Below are 18,330 nucleotides of genomic sequence, written 5' to 3'. Positions count from 1 at the left end.
AGTTTACATCAGCATCTGTGACAACATTTTTTTGTTTTTTCTTCTGAGCAATAAAACATTTGACCCAAAGAAAACCTTTGTGTGACCTCTTCTGCAATTAGAATTTGATTTATCTGAATAGATTTGATTTATTCATTTATTTCAAGCATTGAGAATATAATAATGCAATAAAGAAGATACATCAAATCGATTTCAAACATTGAGTCATACATTGATTGGAAAATAAAGAAAATATACAAAGATATTTGATGATAATACCATCTTCTTGGCTGTAATTACTCACAAGCATAAATATAGTACACACAAGTCACAATGTAATAACTAAATACAAGTATTGTCAAATAGACTTTGATTTGTAGCTTGAAACAGAGGGGGAAGTAGCAAATTTATGTAATCGCAACTCTATTGTAAAGCGTTTCTAAAAACCGTACGTAACTCAAATATCTGAGAATCTGAGAACAGTGTTGGGATATTTTTAAAGGATCTGCTTTAATTGAGAAGGTAAAAAAGGATAAGCATTTCCCCTCCAGTGTTATCTGTGAAAAGGCATCAATCCATCTAAGTTTGTTCATTTTCTTTCTGATTGTTGACTATTTTTTGTTAAGAATCGTGTGTGCATCCTCTCAGATTTAGTGATTCAAGGCCTGACCTGGGATCCGTGTTTCCACTCTCTTCTGTTTGTGACATTTAATGTAGAGAAACAGAAAGGAAAACTCCTCATCCAAAAACAAAAACAGGTAATCTGCCGTCCGGCTGAAGGGTTCAGTTTAAAGTTAAAACTTGAGTCACTTTGGAGTGAATGTGCAGACACAGTGTTCCCCAGCCAACATCCATCATCCTTCCCTTACTCCTCCCATGTGGTTTTGGTGGATACCTCTGGACTGGCGAACATCCAGACTAATTACAAGTTTGTTCTGCTTTGTGGAGATCCAGCGTGGGATTAAACAAGAAATTCTGTCATCTTATTTTGGGTTTGACCAAATATGGACATCCAGGAAGCAATTATAAGCATCGGGGAGGGAAACTGGAAGTCTTCAGTTAGGATTTTTACTGTATATGGTTTTTCCTTCACTAAGGAATGAGGCTTATTTACAATAACAACTTCCTTGCTAAACCCAGTGGAAAACAAAATAAGTTCTGCACAGATTTTAATTGTAATTTTGTTAAACTTTGCATAATGATCAGACAGAAGGAGGTTCCCATAAGTTGTTTTATTTTATTTAAAGAATTTTGTTGTGTTTGTGTGCTTTGTAATTTATTTTTGAATGATGCTGAACAGAAATAAAAGGAAAAAATAATATGTTTAATCATTAACTTTACACAACAGCCGTGTGCTTTTCTTGACCTGAGTATCTCTCGCTTTCTCTCCAAGTGGGTGAGTTTGTTTTTTCAAGAGGCCACAAACCCTATGGTTTAGTAAGCGAAGCTATGTTTCCCCTAAGGCTTGAGAGGGGTGGAGAAAATATATGTGAGAGTGAATGGAACTGTGGGTGTTTGTGTGTGCCTTCAATCATCATCGTGCCAGTGTCAGTTTGTTTAAAAGCAGACTTTCAGGGAAAAAATACACCTTCATGTGTTGGCAGGAGACAGACATCCAAAAGGAAATGATGCAATTATCTTAGCTGAGGTCACTTACGTATGTATATATAGAAGTATTTATACCTATATATACATATGTAAACTAGTCGCTGAGGTATTGTGCAGCATTGCTCTTCCACTGTTTTAAAAGTTTGGATTCTAGTCTGGCAGCAGACAACATCGTGAGACTTCTTCAACAGGAGCTGTGATCCTTACAAGGTAACTGCTCTTGTGCTTTATTTTGTTTATCTCATTTTTTTACACAATAACATCAGATGTTATGTATATGTAACAGCTGTATCTAACATCCAAACAGAATGATCAATTCTGTGTTTCATGTTTAACTCCACATGACTGCATGATGGGATTCAGAACAGTGTCTGAAACAACACACTTGTTGCATTTTGGTTCTTTTTTTTTAAATTAATTCATAGTGATGCAATTTAACAAATAATCTGAAATAGTCAAATTGACCTTATTTAAATATTTGTGTACTTTGTGTTACAGAATGAAGACTGTCATTATAACAATTTGCCTGATTGGTTCAGTTTTTGCAAACCCAGTAAGTATACTTTTAAAAAACAACATAGTTTTGTAAGTGAATACTGAAAGCAAATGGGTTTCCCCAGGCACAATATAGCAGAATAATAATATCGATGTGGTTTTTTTTTGTTTGTGTATTTATACTTTTGTTTTATATCACGTTCAACAAGTTAAAAAGTATGTGGATTTTAATGTGTTCACCATTTTTCTGTCCTTTCTGACAGATTTTGCACAATGTGTTGGTTTCAAATGAGCAGGATTCCAATTCAGTAAGTACAATCACATTTTATATATCAAAAAATTCTCCATCAATGCATTAGTTATTTCATTGGCAATGCAGCAGTAGAGTCAGCAAAAAAACAGTAATAAAAAAAAGTGGTGTGGTATAAAACGCAAAACATCTCCTAGACTATTGTTTGCCCTACTGTATGTTATCTCCACACATCTTTGGAGAAAGTACATTCACCCAAGCCTGACTTGACATAAAAACATCTTAAATGGATGTTGTGGGTATAATTAAATCGACTGTGCTGTGTGCTTAATTTGGGGTTTTTTTGCAGACAGAAAGTCTGTCTGTTTCACAATCTTCTGAAAACACTTCGGAGCTTCAGGTAATTTCTCTGCAGTATCTGTTTATCCCAGCACATTAAGAAAGACATTTTGTTTCTAACTTGTGATTCCTTTTGTGCTGATGTTTACCAGTCATGGGCAAATGTTTCCTGTTTTTATGTTTCAGAGCTCTGAGGAAGTTGCCTCCACACAAGTAAGTTAAAATACACAAATTGCTGTTGAAAATTGAAGACGAGTGCAACTCTGTCAATAATGCATTCATTATTATTTGTTGAAGAGTACAGAGTCTGAATCGTCTGAATCTGCTTCAGAGGACAAGGTGGGATATATAAATACAGGCTGTTCTACAATGCAGTTTGTGTAATAATTATGCTTAACTTATATTGATTTTAAAGTTTTTTTTCCTTTCTGTGAAAACAAAAAGACCTCAGAGGAGAGTGATAGCCAGTCAGATGAGATAATCGAGGTAAGATAGATAAATCCATTTATTTGAACTTTTTTTTTTAAATTGCTCCATCAAATTAAATAGTTCTTTATAGTATGGTTCCTTTGGCTCATATGCTTCACAAATATTTGCACAGATTGACACTATGCTTGAAACCAAAGATGACAGCATGGGCAGCGAAGAGAACGTCCGCAAAGTGGTGAGTTGCTGCACACTCTTTGACCGGTGGCCTGCTTTAGCTGGAGCTAGCCCTAACTAATGCTGTTTGTTTCCCCGCAGCAGAGTTGGGTAAGGGTGTTTTCCAGCGTTGGTCATGTCTCAAGCACTGAGGACAATACCAGCAGGGAGGTCGAAGGTCATTCAGAAGGTGTGAGCAAGGAGCTTACTCACATCTCAGTGACTGCTGGCAGTCGTGCAAACCTTCCCCTGCTGGAAAAATCCATAGACAGCAGCAGCGACAGCACAGATCTTGCAGCTGCCAACAGCAACAGCACTGAGAGCGATAGTAGTGAAAGCCAGGAGAGCGAAGAGACCAGCGACAGCAGCGATGCCAGCAAGAGTTCAAAGGAAAGTGATGAAAGTGACGGAAGTGACAGCGCTGAGTCTGAGCAGTTCAAAGCCAAAGACTGTGTGAATGGTACACAGAGCTGTGAAAGTGAAGAGTACTTTGTCCAGAGCGTAGGAGATGATGCACATTTCTCTGTCCACGGACTGATGACGCCAGATGAGGAAAACATGGAGTTAAGACTGAGGAGATGATTGTTTTTCTTTGTGAACAAATTTATTTTCTAAACCTCAGCACTAATTGGAGACGGCATTTTTTTTTATTACATCCAAACAGTAGTTTTGGCTTAATGCAACTTTCAGTAATACAAAGTTAGATATTTACCATTGTAAAATAAATAAATTATGTACTTTTTCTATTAAAAACTGAGCTTCAAAAAGTATAACAAAGCAGGAATGTTGTTAATAATTGATTTTTATAAGATATTTATGCAATTTTGCACAAATTCAATAAACAAGTGACCGTGACAATACACATATGTGTATTATTATGTATTTTCACTATAACGCCGTCAAGTGGCCGGTTAGCTCAGTTGGTTAGAGCGTGGTGCTAATAACGCCAAGGTCGCGGGTTCGATCCCCGTACGGGCCATCAACCTTTTAACGAGTTCGTTAATAGCATTTAGACACCAGTTCCACTATTTACAGCAAAAACTTTCTTGGAACCGCGCTTGTGCTTTCGCCCTTGTGCTATCTTAGCTGACCCCACCCTTAGATTGACGTGTTCTCCCAATACCATGATAAAGGTGGAAACATTTCATACTGTAATCCATGGACACCAGTGAAGATCACAAATCATTAAAGAAAAAAGGTTCAGCGCACTGTCTACTAGTGGGTCTAGAAACTGTAAAAGTGCCCAGGACAGCACAAGGGTTACAGTGGCGCCACCAGGGGGTGGCCAGGGGTGGCCATGGCCACCCCTCTCCGACACCTGGCCACCCCAGTGGCCACCCCAGTAGCCACTATAAGCTGTGGTAGCATCAGTTGTGCGTTTCATCCCAAATGCACAGCCAGCAAGCGGGCAAGTCGCTCTGATCACCTAAACCGGCCCTCACCCCCTCCCCTCCCTGCTGCCTTTGAGTGCGCAGACATCTACAGAGGAGCCGCTGGACGCAGAATGAATAAGACGCGTGGTTCACTTCCGCGTTCGAACCCTCAGATCCTCTGGGCCGGTCAGACAAAAGAACCAGTCTCAGTCACTAAAGATGAACTTTCTTTATTACTGTTTCCTTAAGTCCAAAACGGGCGACTGACCGCGCGTGTATGCGCTCCACACCCTCACACGCGCTCTCCCCCCTCTCTTCCTGCATCGCGCGAGCACCGGTTTCAGCACGCACACACACGCGTGCGCGCGAGAGCGCACGCACGCAAACACAATCACACATCCCAAAATGCTACGTTTCTTTTCCTGTTAAATATTTTCCGTGGGTCTTTAACAATCTGTTTACTGTACTTTAGATCTGGATAGATAGATAGATAGATAGATAGATAGATAGATAGATAGATAGATAGATAGATAGATAGATAGATAGATAGATAGATAGATAGATAGATAGATAGATAGATAGATAGATAGATAGATAGATAGATAGATAGATAGATAGATAGATAGATAGATAGATAGATAGATAGATAGATAGATAGATAGATAGATAGATAGATAGATAGATAGATAGATAGATAGATAGATAGATAGATAGATAGATAGATAGATAGATAGATAGATAGATAGATAGATAGATAGATAGATAGATAGATAGATAGATAGATAGATAGATAGATAGATAGATAGATAGATAGATAGATAGATAGATAGATAGATAGATAGATAGATAGATAGATAGATAGATAGATAGATAGATAGATAGATAGATAGATGACTTTATTAATCCCACAATGGGGAAATTTCATTTATCTATGGCAGCAACACGACATTCAGAAATAATCTATATAATATAACATCAATAAAGGACATCACAAATGACATTTATATTAAATAATTAAAAATATCACAGAAAATTATTATGAAAAATTATTATCAAAAATTAGATTCTTATTAAACAAAGAAATAAATATTAAATATTAAATAAATACAGCTGCAAAGGTGTAAAAAACATGCGGTCTGCAAAACATGTAAACCCAGTGTGCAAATACTTGGTGCAAATACGCCACATCATCAGCGGCGGTGGATGTGTCATTACTTCTTATTAATAAGTAAAAAAAGGATGTCCCTGTCACAAGCCACTCATTTTCATGGCACTATTTAAGCACTGGTTGTTGTGTTACCGCAACATTTTGATGTGTTTTTGTTTCCACAGAGTTACCTATAGTCATTAGTTGATGCTTGTGTCTGTCCATTTTCAGAGAATGAAGAGAAATTCAACATATATTCTTATTTTAAGAATAAAAGTGCAGCAGAAGGAGTGAAAGAGATGGTAGGGGAGCAACAGAGGAGTAGTGAGGAGGAGGAAGATGAGACAGAGCAGCATGAATGACAGAAGAGAATAAGGAAGACAAAGATGAGACGGCATCAGAGGAGGGACAGTCAGCATCATTGGTCAGAGAAACAAGGCAGAACTCAGCATAAGCAGGGGCTCCACCTGTTCCTGGACCAACTGGTGAAGTTAGAATTATGTTACCCTAATAATAAAAATGTTTCATGATTATAAGTCTGAATAGAAATGTCTACAGATATAATTAATAATTAGAAGGATATTTTTATTATTATTTCAGAACAACAGATTTCATTTTTTGTTTATTGTAGATATCTCTCAGTCAAGAGCCGAACAGCCCAAGCAGACACACCTAAGCATTGAATATAAACAAAAAATATATATATATATATCAGTAGTAGTATCTACTAATGGTATCTACTAGTATCTATTAGTTATTATACTAGTAGTATCTACTATAAATTCATGTTCTACAAAATATCAGTAGGCATTTATCTTTCTATTGGTTTTCTAAAGGTTGTTTTACTACGTTTGGTAGAATGAATTTTAAAAATATAGCTCATGGTTTTTGTGTGCCACCCCAAGATTTAATGTGGCCCCCCACTGGCCACCCCCATGAAAAATTTCTGGAGGCGCCACTGAAGGGTTACCAAAATACATACGGTTTAAACCTTCTCTTACCCTTATAACTTAATTCTTCTGATTGAACACTAGATGGTGACAGAGTTATTCCATTGACACGTCTTTTGGTTCAGTACAGTTTATTCACTAATATATATTATTTGCTGAAAATCACTTAAGTCTTTCAAACTCAAAACGGTTGTTTGTTCACACAAAACCATAAAAAATGCTTCACAGTCAACACTAACCAAACAATAAAGTCAAAATGCTTAAAAGCTAAATTTGGAAAAAGGAGAACTACGTATTTAGATAACAATTATTGCAACATGTAGAGTTTTTTTATTAGGCAACTCTAAAGAATGTTGTGACATGTGATGGATAACAAGTATTTCTGAAGAATATCTGGGTATTTTGACTTCAAACTCCAACAGACAGAAACCCTGAAAAAATAATGTTCCCGCTCTGAATTTTCTAGAAAATGAGCTAACTTAGAGCAAAACAGCCCAGAATAAAAAAGTCCCACGGTTATTTAGAGAGGTGGTGCTTCAGGTGCTCTTTCAGGGCAGGAATGGTGGGACACTCTTTGTGACACACGTGACATTGGAGAGGCAATTTCAACAGCTCACTAGTCCCATCCTTCACAGAGACGCTCCCATCCTTTTCAAGCATCTGAATGACATCTAAAAAAAGAAAACGCTTGATTTTACACACAGCACATCTAAATCAATCAATAACATAAAGTCTGCTCTTACTTTCAGAATCTATGAAGTAATCTGTGGTAAAGGAATTCCAATGCTTCTTGTTCTTCAAACAAGGAGAGTCAAAGTCTTGACTGATCACGTGGAGGTGGATGTGACTGAAGAGTGTAAACAGAACGGTTCATTAGTGGGAAAATGTCAAATTCAGCCGAGATGTCCTCGTGTAACACTACTCTGATGATTTATTGTGCTCTGAAAACAAACCCACAATGAGCACATTTAAAGCAGTAATACCTTTATTTATCCAGGTAGTGATGCTTCAGCACAAGCTCTCAGGGGAATCGTTGCATCCCTACTGCATATGTTTGCATATGTTTATGTTGAAAGTAACAAATACGAGCATTGTGCTAAATTTAATATAGTTTTATCACATTACACCAGGGTCATTATAAGCAAACTAAAGGGCTTTGTTTACTGTTACTTGCTTTCTAGATAATAATAAATAAATAAAAACCAATTTTTTTTTTATTATTATTTTGTTATACACATGTATCAAAGTGAAACAACACTGTGACCTGAAAAACCAGAAAGTGAATTGTTGCATCTCTTCATTATTCTTTATTAATTTTCAACAGTATGGGGAAATTTGAGGCTGGACGGTGGGGTAGTGGTTAGCGCTCTCGCCCCACACTGAGAAGGCCCTGGTTTGATTCCCAGCAGGGCCCTTTCTCTGCTGAGTTTGAACGTTCTCCCGATGGGTTTTCTCCAGGGCACTCTGGCCTTCCTCCAAAAGCATGCATCATAGGTTTACTAGGTGACTCTAAATTGCCCCGAGGTGTGCATGTGTTTGTGTGGCCCTGCAAAAGACTGGCAACCTGTACAGGGTGTTAACCGCTTTTCCTCAGCAGTAGCTGGGACAGGCTCCAGCAACCCCGAAAGGGATACAGCGGGTTAAGAAAATGGATGGATGGTGTACTTTAAGGAGTAACAGCCCAATAAACACACATAATAAAGACTTACCTCATGCTTGGGATGGCGTGATAACCAGTCCGGAAGCTAAGTGAGCTGGATTCTGGACATTGCTTAATCATGCGCTCAGCCACCTTCTGCATGTGTTTCAGCAGATCGCAGTGTTCTGCCTTCAAAGCCTTCAGGCTGGGAATCGACTGCCATGGAAGAACCAGCCAGTGGTAACGAGCTTTGGGATACTTGTCTTTGATCACTACAACTGTATCGTCCTTGTATATCTAAAAAAAAAAAAAAAAGATCAATTAAAACAGAAACAAAACCTAAATTTAGTTTCAATTTAGACGTACGTTTATCAGTAAGTAATGTTGAGTTATAGCTACCTGCATTTTGGGGTCTTGCATTGAAGTTTTCAAGCCTTGACTCCAATGCCCAGAAATTCCCTACAAAATGTCAGTTAACATGAATTATGAGAATGAATATTTAAATAAAAACTCTCCAGGTCTGCAACAATAATTTGTATATTAGGCATAAATCACAGATTGTAGATTTCTTTGTTTCTCCTCACACTAGTTTTTGTGGCTTCTCCTGGAATGACAGCTGCAGCGACTTTTTCTGTGAGTTGTCCAGCTTTCAGGCAGTCTGTCTCTCTTTGGCTTCCTCCATTCTCTTTGACTGGCTCTGGTGGTCTTTTGGTGGCGCCCTGGCTCCCGGTGGTGTCCTCTTTGAACTGCACGGTGTATGGATAAAGGCTGTTGACCACGAGCAGCTGCTCTCCAGGCTTCATTTTGACCTCATTGCCTTTACCCACCACCAAGGAGCCGACAGAGGTGGGGTTTAACCCCAGCTTAGGGAGGGGAGAAAAAAAACAGGTAAAAAAAATAGAACAATAAAAATAATACAAAATGTACAGCAATAAGGCTTTTTATTTTGTTTATACCACTGATCATTCTTGTGAGCATGTTACCTGCTTCACTTTGACATAACCTTTGTTGCATTCAGCTTTCAGTTCAACTGATGGGAAAGTCAGGAACATTTAGACAGGTTAAAACTTTGCATTTCGTTTTACAAACATGAATGAAAATAACTTGATGCTCAAGTCATTCAATTCCTGCTGTTTTCTTAAATGTATTATCCCTGAAATCACTAAAACAATAACAGATTATTTTCCTAACATTCTTACTGAACTCACAGGAAATCTAGAGACTGTTTTTGTAGGTAACATCGTTACCTTGATGCCGGGAGCATTTTTTGTCTTTGATAGTAGTTTCTGGGCCTCGACCCACGACAACTGTCTGTAAATGAGGCAGGTGAATGGGTTTGTGATTCCCCTCTTCACTAATGAGCCAGCAAATGGGCATTTTCTCATTTCGTTACGCTTTTCTCCCTAATATTTAGCAGCGGGACACGTTTGAATGTTTGTTCAACTTGTCGCGGAGTGATGACGAACGAGGGTGCGACCGAGGAACAAGGTGGGGTGGGAAGTTCTGTCTCCTCCCAGAGTTCTTCACTTTGCGAGAGCGCGCAACAACAGCAAAATTGTGAACGACATAAAAACGTGTTTTCTTGTATAAAAATGATATCTTGTAAAACAACTTTTTATTTTTTTTTATTTTTTAGTTGTTGCTTTTTAATTTTTTGGTCTTTTTTCTTCTTCTTGGTTGGTTGGTTTGTCAATGAATGGACATTAAATCATAGCAGTTTCAGAAAATTCAACAAGGCTTGGCTCTTTTTAAATAATATTTAAAATATCACTTTTTTGTATCTAAAACTTTTATTATGACTGACTTTCTGAAACGTGATTGTGCTGAAGTTAGATTCGTTCTTTTTTTCATTTAGGTTTAAATTTGTGGGTTTCAGTCATGTTAATATTGATATCTTTTGGGAGAAAGAACATAACTCGACATGGTGCGGTCACAAGTACCAACAGTCGGGTTTAGCTGTCGACGCGCGTTCCCGCGAGGTGGACGTAGATGTCTGCGCTGCGCGCAGACAAAACTCGACACCACACCAGCAGTCGGCAGAAAGAGGGCTGCAGGAAGATTCTGGAAGAGCCGTTGTGAGCTGCAGTCTTGTGAGGGTGCTAAGCGTGGTCTTCGTTTAAGGTTGGAAAACCACTAATTCTCGAAACATGTTATTAACAACAGCCCACACGTGATTTGTTGGCTAAAAAAATTGGCAAAAAAGCCACCATGTTGATGACATACATAGCTACGACATGAGTAGCTAAATTAGCTACAAAGGCCGAATCATTGTGCCCCTCTACGCAGAGAAATCTAACTTTATCCACAGATAATGGAACAGTAGTAAGCAGAACACCAATGTTAGTCGACATGATGAGCCTGTCGGACTGCATTATATTTTCGGTGTTTTTCTAAATCCCTAGAAGCTTTCAGCTATGATATTGACCAAATGAACAGACTCTAGCAAATAACCCGTTTGCTGCTAGAGCTTCTCGGGTAAAACTGACCTGAGGAACAAAAAGTCTCAGCATTGTTTATTTGTTTTTTTCTATTAGAACAATCTGTCCTAACACACACAGCTACCGTCTCTGTTTTCTCACACAAAACAACAGAAAATTTCTAAGCCAAAAACTCCCATCATGCTCATTTACATGCCTGAAAAAATGTTTTTTTAAACAGCAATGCTCAGATCTGACGTTGTTTAAATATTTTAGTACATAATCAGATTGCTTTGTTAGCAAGTAAAGACTTAAGACTCTTTCTGTTGTTGCTTTTTTCAGCGTCTGGTTGCTTATTGGTCACATTTTAGTCAATCTTAGAATTGGGCAACACACAAGTAAGAAAATTGGACCTCATTCACCTTTGTTTATCATTTCTGAGAAAAAGTTGGCTTTTCTGCTGTAAGCTTCATCCCTTCTTTTTTTCCCTTTCACTCTTGCAGTAACTGCTATTTATTTTGTTTTTCTTATTTAGGTGTTTGTTAAAGTTCCCAATTTTGTTAACTGTCATTAACAGATAAGGACCATCAGATTAACCAGATGAGGATCAGATTTGTTTAGTGTGTGTGTGTTAACACACTGTTATTGTTTTTTCTTTAGGACTGGCCTATAAAAACCTATCATGGTCAAGGAAATGGGATTTTATGACACTTTGGGCGTTCAGGCTAACGCAACACTTGACGAGCTGAAAAAGGCCTATCGCAAGCTCGCCCTGAAATATCACCCTGACAAAAATCCTACAGAAGGAGAGAAGGTACCACATAACGCAGCTGCCACAAACGTCCTTGTTTTTCTTTTCTTTTCTTAAACGATTTGTCTTTAAAGTTCAAGCAGATCTCACAGGCGTATGAAGTGCTGTCAGACCCCCAGAAGAGAGAAATCTATGACAGGGGAGGCGAAAAGGCATTAAAGGAAGGGGGAACTGGTGGCGGCGGCGGTGGCGGTGGCTTTGCATCACCCATGGACATCTTTGACTTTTTCTTTGGTGGAGGTAGTCGGATGCAAAGAGAGCGAAAAGGTAAAATAAATAATGAGAATACAACAAACACACTCTGGGTTTTGTTTTGAAGTATATAGTTTATGGTTCCTCTGTATGTTCCCCCGGTCCGGACTGTACCAAGTCCAACACTGACAAGCAAATGTATTTTTTATGCTCTGAATGAGTTAAAGTGTCGTCGTGTAGGATTTAAACATCACTAACAGTATTTTTAGTTATGTTTCTATAGATGTTAATCATAATATTGTATGATTCTTGAAAAAAAGTTGTCTTTTTGTTCATTCACAGGAAAGAATATGGTGCACCAGATCACTGTATCTTTAGAGGAACTTTATAACGGAGCAACGAGAAAACTAGCCGTGCAGAAGAACTGTATATGTGAGAGGTGTGAGGGTAAGTCTTTCGCCGCTCAGTTTTTTTGAGAATCTTCTGTGCCGCAAAGACACTACTTCTACGTTTCTGCAGAAATAAATAGATGGGTTTAGTACTTTCAAAATCAAATGTGCTAAATATTTACCAAGAATTCCCGATGTTCACAGCAGCAGGAATTCTTTTTGTCCCAAATATTTTTAATATCCACTCTGATAAAAATGCGTTTTTGTTGTCTTTAACATGTTCTAGTGGCATTTTTCTGATGATGGATGGCATATATTAGGGGGAAAAGCTTAAAATTGCATTTCTAAATATTTATTTATTTCAAATTGTTGAAAAAGTGTAGTTGTGATAAAGAAAATATACTGGACGGGTTAGACTGTTTAGTTTAGCCATTACCTATTAATTTTTATAACTTTATGTTCTTTATGATTTCATGTTTACTATACAATTACCGGTATGAAGCCCATTGAGACGACCATTGTTGTAATATTGGGCTATACAAATAAAATTCAATTGAATTTTTTAAAACTTTGTTTAACCCTGGAACTCTTTCGCTATCAAAAGTTACACACCATCACTTTTGTCGGGTAATTTTTACCCGGAATAATATACCCAACAAAAAGTACTTGTCAAAAAAAATAGATCAAAACACGACAACACATAATAAATTAAAGTTTTTTTTTTCAACTGTAGTATGTGTAACAAAATGAAAAACATAGGAAGTTCCTAAAAACATGCTAAAAAAATTACTGAAAAATTAGGAATTTGAAAACAAAAAATTCATTAAAAAAATTACTAAAATGACACTAGAAAGTTGGTCTTTGGTCCATCCATACCTGGGACACGTGAGACTTCCCTGTGAAGGCACGGACGGCTTGACACGCCACATTGAAATTCATGTAAATAGTTTGGCTCAGGTGAAAATCCCCCGGCGACAGTGCTCCAGAGTTTACTGCAGTAGCTCAAGGTAGAGATGTTCCTAGAAATGTTTTCTATCCGTCTTCTCAAGTAATGACTGGGAGATTCTAAATTCATTTCTACAATTTGTGTTTTCCAAATAAAACGTTGAAACCAGAGTCATCAGTAGTATTATTACTGGAACAGATCAGGGTAACGCATCGCTGAGTTGCATATTTACAGATGAAAGCGATTAAAGTTTCTGTTTAGTATTTGGTTGATAGTGAAGCGTTCAATGAATTTCATGCTTTTTTGTTTTGTTTTTTAAGCATGAAGTAGAGCTGGCCTTAAGGTAGAACTAAGACTTTCCCTAAAAGCACAGGTTGTCAGATTGAGTTACTGTTCTTTTATCTTTCCTCACATTGTTGAGTGTTAATGTGACTGAATGAAGGTTTAGTTCTAGACCTGCATGTTCGTTTTGTTCACACCCACATTCCAAAACATCCTCCAGTCCTTTAAGGGGCTTTACTTAAAAAGCTTCATAATCCAACTCGTATAAGAGTCAGGATCAAGTTAAAGCAGAAGATCAAATCAGATTTAAAAAACCCTTTGATTCCTTTTTCCCCTTTAGCCTGGAAAACTAAAGCTGGCAGTGTGATGCCAGAGCTCCCCCAATAGGCAGCACTACACAACTGTAGTGCGAACACAAAAAAATGTATGCAAACACAATGTATGTATCATATTTAGAGTCTAAGCTCCGACACAGTCAGGTGTCAAAGTTGTTTCGTTTTCCAGTAGCATCCTTTTAGGACAGGAAAGTGCAAACAAGCCAGACAATGATTTTGTCCAACAATCAAATCTAAGGATCAGGTTCAAGTGTTTTTAAACCAAGATGTGCAGACCGAATGAAACCTAAAATCAGCTCTTTTCTTTACATTTTACAGTCATGATGTAAGGTTAGAAAACATTTGAAAATGTTTAATTGGATCTTTTTTCATTTGTCTCATCTGTTGTTGTACGGTGAATTGCTTCTGAATCTGTGAATGTTCTTAAATCTAATTTAAGGTTCCCTGAAATCCCCGGTGCCTGACTTTTATTACAATAACACGATCTTGCATTTTTATAAAATATGGTTTAAATTTTGTTTTATAGAATAGCTCTGAACTCAGGAAGTCACATATTTCAGTTCACAACACTGTTCTTGGTTTTGAGGTCACTTCTTTTTTTTAGCGTGATATTTTTTATCGCTTTGGAGTCAGATCTGTTTAGTTTGCACCACTGCAAGACATGTGAAACCTGAGAAAAGACTCCAAGAACCAGTCAGTCACTTACACATGTTAAAGAAATGATTTTAAAATTGGTCTGCATTTAGGAAAAGACCCGATCATCTCTGTTGTCCCACCTCAGCAGTAACTAGTGTGTCGCTCTGATTTCATTTGTTGCTCTGTTGTCCACCGTTCTGAGGTCTCTGTTCTCTTGCAGGTCGTGGAAGTCGTAAAGGAGCGGCACAGGTGTGCATGTCTTGCCATGGAACGGGAATGCAGGTCCGGGTTCACCAGCTGCTCCCAGGTATGGTTCAGCAAGTGTCCACTGTGTGCTCCAGCTGCCAGGGACAAGGACAGAGAATCAGCCACAAGGACCGCTGCAAAGCATGTGGAGGCCGGAAGATTCTGCGGCAAAAGAAGATCTTGGAGGTCCACATCGACAAAGGTGAGACTAAAGGGAGAACTACCACAAGTCTTTTTGTCAATGTGTAGGAACGGCCACTATTTTTAACCTTTGAACGATTGTGTCCAGGAATGAAAGATGGTCAGAAGATAGTTTTCCACGGGGAGGGAGACCAAGAGCCCGGTCTAGAACCAGGTGATATTATCATTGTTCTGGACCTGCGTGAACATTCGCTTTTCACAAGGTGAGAACAACAGTTCGTCTTTTGTGGAAATGTTGGCACAAGAGCAAGAATTTGTACTTTACATATGACAAGATTAATTGTGATTGCATGTAAGGAGGGAAATAGTTCAACTTAAAATGTCTAAGCCACTGAATCCTTTCATTATATTCTTTTGTTTTATTTGGAAAATGCTGCTGTTTTTTTAGATTATGCTTCAAAGTTGTCTTTGCTTTTCTTCCTTTAAACCTGTTCAGGAGAGGAAGTGACCTGGTGATGTCCATGGAGTTGCAGCTGGTTGAGGCTTTATGTGGTTTCAAGAGGCCCGTCCAGACGCTGGACAACAGAACTCTGTTCGTCACATCACATCCAGGTACCTCGGCTCAAAATGCAGCTATAGTGGGTCTTTTAAAGACCAACTCCAGTCCTCTTCTGATCTATTGTCAGAGTTCTTTTAATCATGATTTAGCCGTGTTTAACCAAAAAAACAGTCGTTTTCTAGGACGTAGTTTCTACAGAGTGGCGGTGGTTCATTTAAAGCCTGGGCTGAGTTGTAGGTTTGTCTGGATTCCACAGAGAATTAATGAGAAACATTTCCTCACAAGCTTCTGATCTTGTGAAATATTATCAGCTCAGTGATTTTGACATTTTCAGTAAACGTCCTTTGAAGCAGGCAGACATGTTTTCATTTTGTTTGGTTTTTGGTCGATTATTAGTTCTCCACCTTATACGGAGGTTAATAGATTCATATAAAATCACACTTAAAGCACGCCTACCTGCTGTGTTTAAAACACTGTTGTAATAATAATCAGTTTATGTTGTTTAAAATATTCATTTTTTATTCACAATTTAAGAATTTGTTGCTAAAGGCCTATTTATTATCAAAGCATTGCTTCTTTTTATGTAAGCTGAAACATTTTCACAGCAGAGATAATTTTGTCATCAATCAAGCTTGAAGATTTTCGAATGAATAGATGCTTGAATTTGGTTTATTATCTTTTGTATGAAGATGTTATAAACCGTTCAAAACTCCAGTTATTTGGTTTTGACTTGATTCCATTTACATAATAAAACACTTTGACTGCTGGCTGTAAACCTGTCAAAACTGGATTTAAATACTTTTAGGTTTTTTCTTTGTTGCATCATATTGGCTTTAGTTTTTATTAAAAAATTAAAAATCTGTTAACGTCTATTAATTTGAATGATTTTCAGTTTTGTGCTGCTTAAAAATAACTAAAGATTGTAAATGCGTATGCTGAGTTTGAATAAATTGCCTTAAACATGGACAATATTTCAGCTCATTTAGTTTTACCTAACGTAAATCGGGAAGGTAAACAGGATCTAATTGATTGTGCATTTGTGAAATATTAGTATGTTTGCTATGATACAAACATTTCAATTGTAACACTGTAGCCTGTCTAATTGTTTTATTTTTTACTCTTTTCTAACCACAGGAGAATTAATAAAGCCTGAAGACACCAAATGTATCCTCAATGAAGGGATGCCCATTTACCGCCGACCCTTTGAGAAGGGACTTCTGGTCATTCACTTCTCAGTAAGTACTTCAAAGAAAGACTTTTCCATCCTTTGCAGTAGTGTGGAGCTATAGACGTACACAAAACGGCTGCTTCCTCTGTTCAACACACGCGTCTCCATCAGGTGGTGTTCCCGCCCGCCAATTTCCTTCCTAAGAACAGACTGAAGGACTTGAAGCGCTACCTCCCAGAAAAAACTGCAGCGGAGGAGCCGGAGAGCATGGACGAAGACCTCTACATCTACGCCGAGCTGGAGGACTGCGACTTGGAGAGCCGGAGGCGGCACCGACGTCAGTATTACTACATGGAGGAGGAGGACTACGCCAGCACAGGCGGCGTGCAATGCCAGACATCCTAATGAACTGTTTCCCAGAATCCTCCTTTCTCATGACTTGACCTTTTTTTTTTTAGGTTTCTTTGCCTAAAAACATTTCACAGTAAGTTTCTAATTTATTTCACAGATTTAGATCGATGAGCAGCGTTTGTCACACGTTTAGGACTTGCAGGACTTAATGTAACCACTGGGACCAACTTTGATGGTTTTCTTTTTGTTGTTGTTTTTTTTAGCGATCACACTGTGATTACACAGATTAGCATCAATCACTAGAGTCTCAGAGAAAAGAACTCTTCCTCTATTTTTAGTGCAATGACTTGGATTCAAATTTACCTGAAAACAAATGTCTTTGGTGTTTTCCTAATGCAATTTCTAAAGGCTTCCATGTGAATCGTGAACGTTCTTAAAGTTTAGACGTGAGCATGAAGAAATGCACATAAAAACGTATGTATGATATCAAAACATCTAGGCAGGGTTTCCCTTTTAAGGGCTATTTTCTAAACATCGCCAGATCCTTTTGAACAGAGTGACCCGACCCAGGAAGCATTTAGGCTCAGGCCGCCAAACTACACATTCAGAAAGGTCATTTTTGACTTTAGCTTGAAATTTTACTGCTTTGTACTCGTCAAATGTAAAGAAAGTGTGTTCCACGTTTGAGAAATATGGATTTCCCTTTTTTTTTGTAAGTGTAATAAACTCCAAAGCACCTGGATGATACTTGGCTTCTGTACACCTTAAAAGATTTAAGAAGTGCTGTTATCTAACCCATCTTATACTGTGCCAAACTGTATTTAAATTCTATCAAGAGGAAAAGCAGAAAAAAAGGTATTTGTATAATATTTAAATTGATTAAGAAAGGTTAAAGATGGACAGTTTTAATACCCTGTTGAAGTGTTTACCTTTTTTCAAAGCTTGATCATGACTTAAATATTCCTTTCTGTTGCCTTGGACTTTCTTTGGATGTTGCAACACATGGAATCACAGAAGAAAGTGCTGATTTTATTTTAAACAATGTGCATTTCTTAGTCTTCAGACTGTCAGAGGACTGAGCTACAAACGAAAGGATCTCAAGGTCTAAACTGAACTTTTGTTTTTTGGTTTGTTTTTTGACCAAGATTGTCTGTGCTCATGTTTTTCTTAATAAATAAAAATGTCCTAATTTATAAGATTACTTTAATTTTTTTTCCTTGTATTAGCAACAAGACCATTAAGGCTATTCTTGAGGTTTTCCTTGAAAGCTGAAACATTTTTCTCAAGTGGAAACTTTCCGTTAGCAGAAATTGACATCTTTTGACAGAAAACTGATAAAACTTTTTTAAATCTGAGCTTGTATTTATCTACAACCATAACTTGTCTGGGCTTTTTTTATTATGTCTTAATGTACAAAAATATTTAAAAAAAAATA

The 18,330-nt window shown here is 37.7% G+C and overlaps 3 protein-coding genes and 1 non-coding gene across 7 annotated transcripts; 3 read left to right on the top strand and 1 right to left on the bottom strand.

Moving 5' to 3' along the window:
• Positions 1-1,657: 1,657 nt before the first annotated feature.
• Positions 1,658-4,097, top strand: LOC144994525 (uncharacterized). 2 transcript variants are annotated; one of them, XM_078952593.1, is made up of 9 exons: positions 1,658-1,797; positions 2,086-2,140; positions 2,346-2,390; positions 2,682-2,732; positions 2,858-2,884; positions 2,969-3,010; positions 3,116-3,157; positions 3,273-3,335; positions 3,419-4,097. In XM_078952593.1, the coding sequence occupies exons 2-9, from the start codon at positions 2,087-2,089 to the stop codon at positions 3,893-3,895; spliced, it is 801 nt and encodes a 266-aa protein (XP_078808719.1). In that variant the 5' UTR covers positions 1,658-1,797; position 2,086; the 3' UTR covers positions 3,896-4,097. The 2 variants fall into 2 exon arrangements, with proteins under 2 accessions (XP_078808719.1, XP_078808716.1); XM_078952590.1 differs by having other exon boundaries at positions 3,416-4,097.
• A 121-nt stretch (positions 4,098-4,218) lies between these two features.
• Positions 4,219-4,292, top strand: trnai-aau (transfer RNA isoleucine (anticodon AAU)). Its single transcript has one exon. It is a non-coding gene; the product is annotated as a tRNA-Ile (tRNA).
• A 2,605-nt stretch (positions 4,293-6,897) lies between these two features.
• LOC144994523 (aprataxin-like) lies at positions 6,898-9,909 on the bottom strand. Of its 2 annotated transcripts, XM_078952585.1 has the most exons (8): positions 9,670-9,909; positions 9,406-9,452; positions 9,250-9,285; positions 9,007-9,168; positions 8,822-8,881; positions 8,493-8,719; positions 7,527-7,630; positions 6,898-7,454 (listed from the first exon to the last, which is right to left on the bottom strand). In XM_078952585.1, the coding sequence occupies exons 1-8, from the start codon at positions 9,797-9,799 to the stop codon at positions 7,300-7,302; spliced, it is 921 nt and encodes a 306-aa protein (XP_078808711.1). In that variant the 5' UTR covers positions 9,800-9,909; the 3' UTR covers positions 6,898-7,299. The 2 variants fall into 2 exon arrangements, with proteins under 2 accessions (XP_078808711.1, XP_078808701.1); XM_078952575.1 differs by having other exon boundaries at positions 9,007-9,285; positions 9,670-9,907.
• A 38-nt stretch (positions 9,910-9,947) lies between these two features.
• On the top strand, positions 9,948-18,091 carry dnaja1 (DnaJ heat shock protein family (Hsp40) member A1). Of its 2 annotated transcripts, none has more exons than XM_004065880.5 (9): positions 9,948-10,543; positions 11,500-11,653; positions 11,725-11,917; positions 12,185-12,289; positions 14,651-14,878; positions 14,966-15,080; positions 15,314-15,429; positions 16,511-16,611; positions 16,716-18,091. In XM_004065880.5, the coding sequence occupies exons 2-9, from the start codon at positions 11,522-11,524 to the stop codon at positions 16,947-16,949; spliced, it is 1,224 nt and encodes a 407-aa protein (XP_004065928.1). In that variant the 5' UTR covers positions 9,948-10,543; positions 11,500-11,521; the 3' UTR covers positions 16,950-18,091. The 2 variants fall into 2 exon arrangements, with proteins under 2 accessions (XP_004065928.1, XP_078808693.1); XM_078952567.1 differs by lacking the exon at positions 9,948-10,543 and adding an exon at positions 11,180-11,237.
• Positions 18,092-18,330: the final 239 nt, after the last annotated feature.

This window comes from Oryzias latipes, chromosome 1, assembly GCF_053564925.1.
Source record: "Oryzias latipes strain Hd-rR chromosome 1, Olatipes_Hd-rR_3.1".
Lineage (NCBI taxonomy): Eukaryota > Metazoa > Chordata > Actinopteri > Beloniformes > Adrianichthyidae > Oryzias > Oryzias latipes.
Note: the sequence above shows the minus strand (reverse complement) of the source record. Positions and strands in the feature narration are given on the sequence as shown.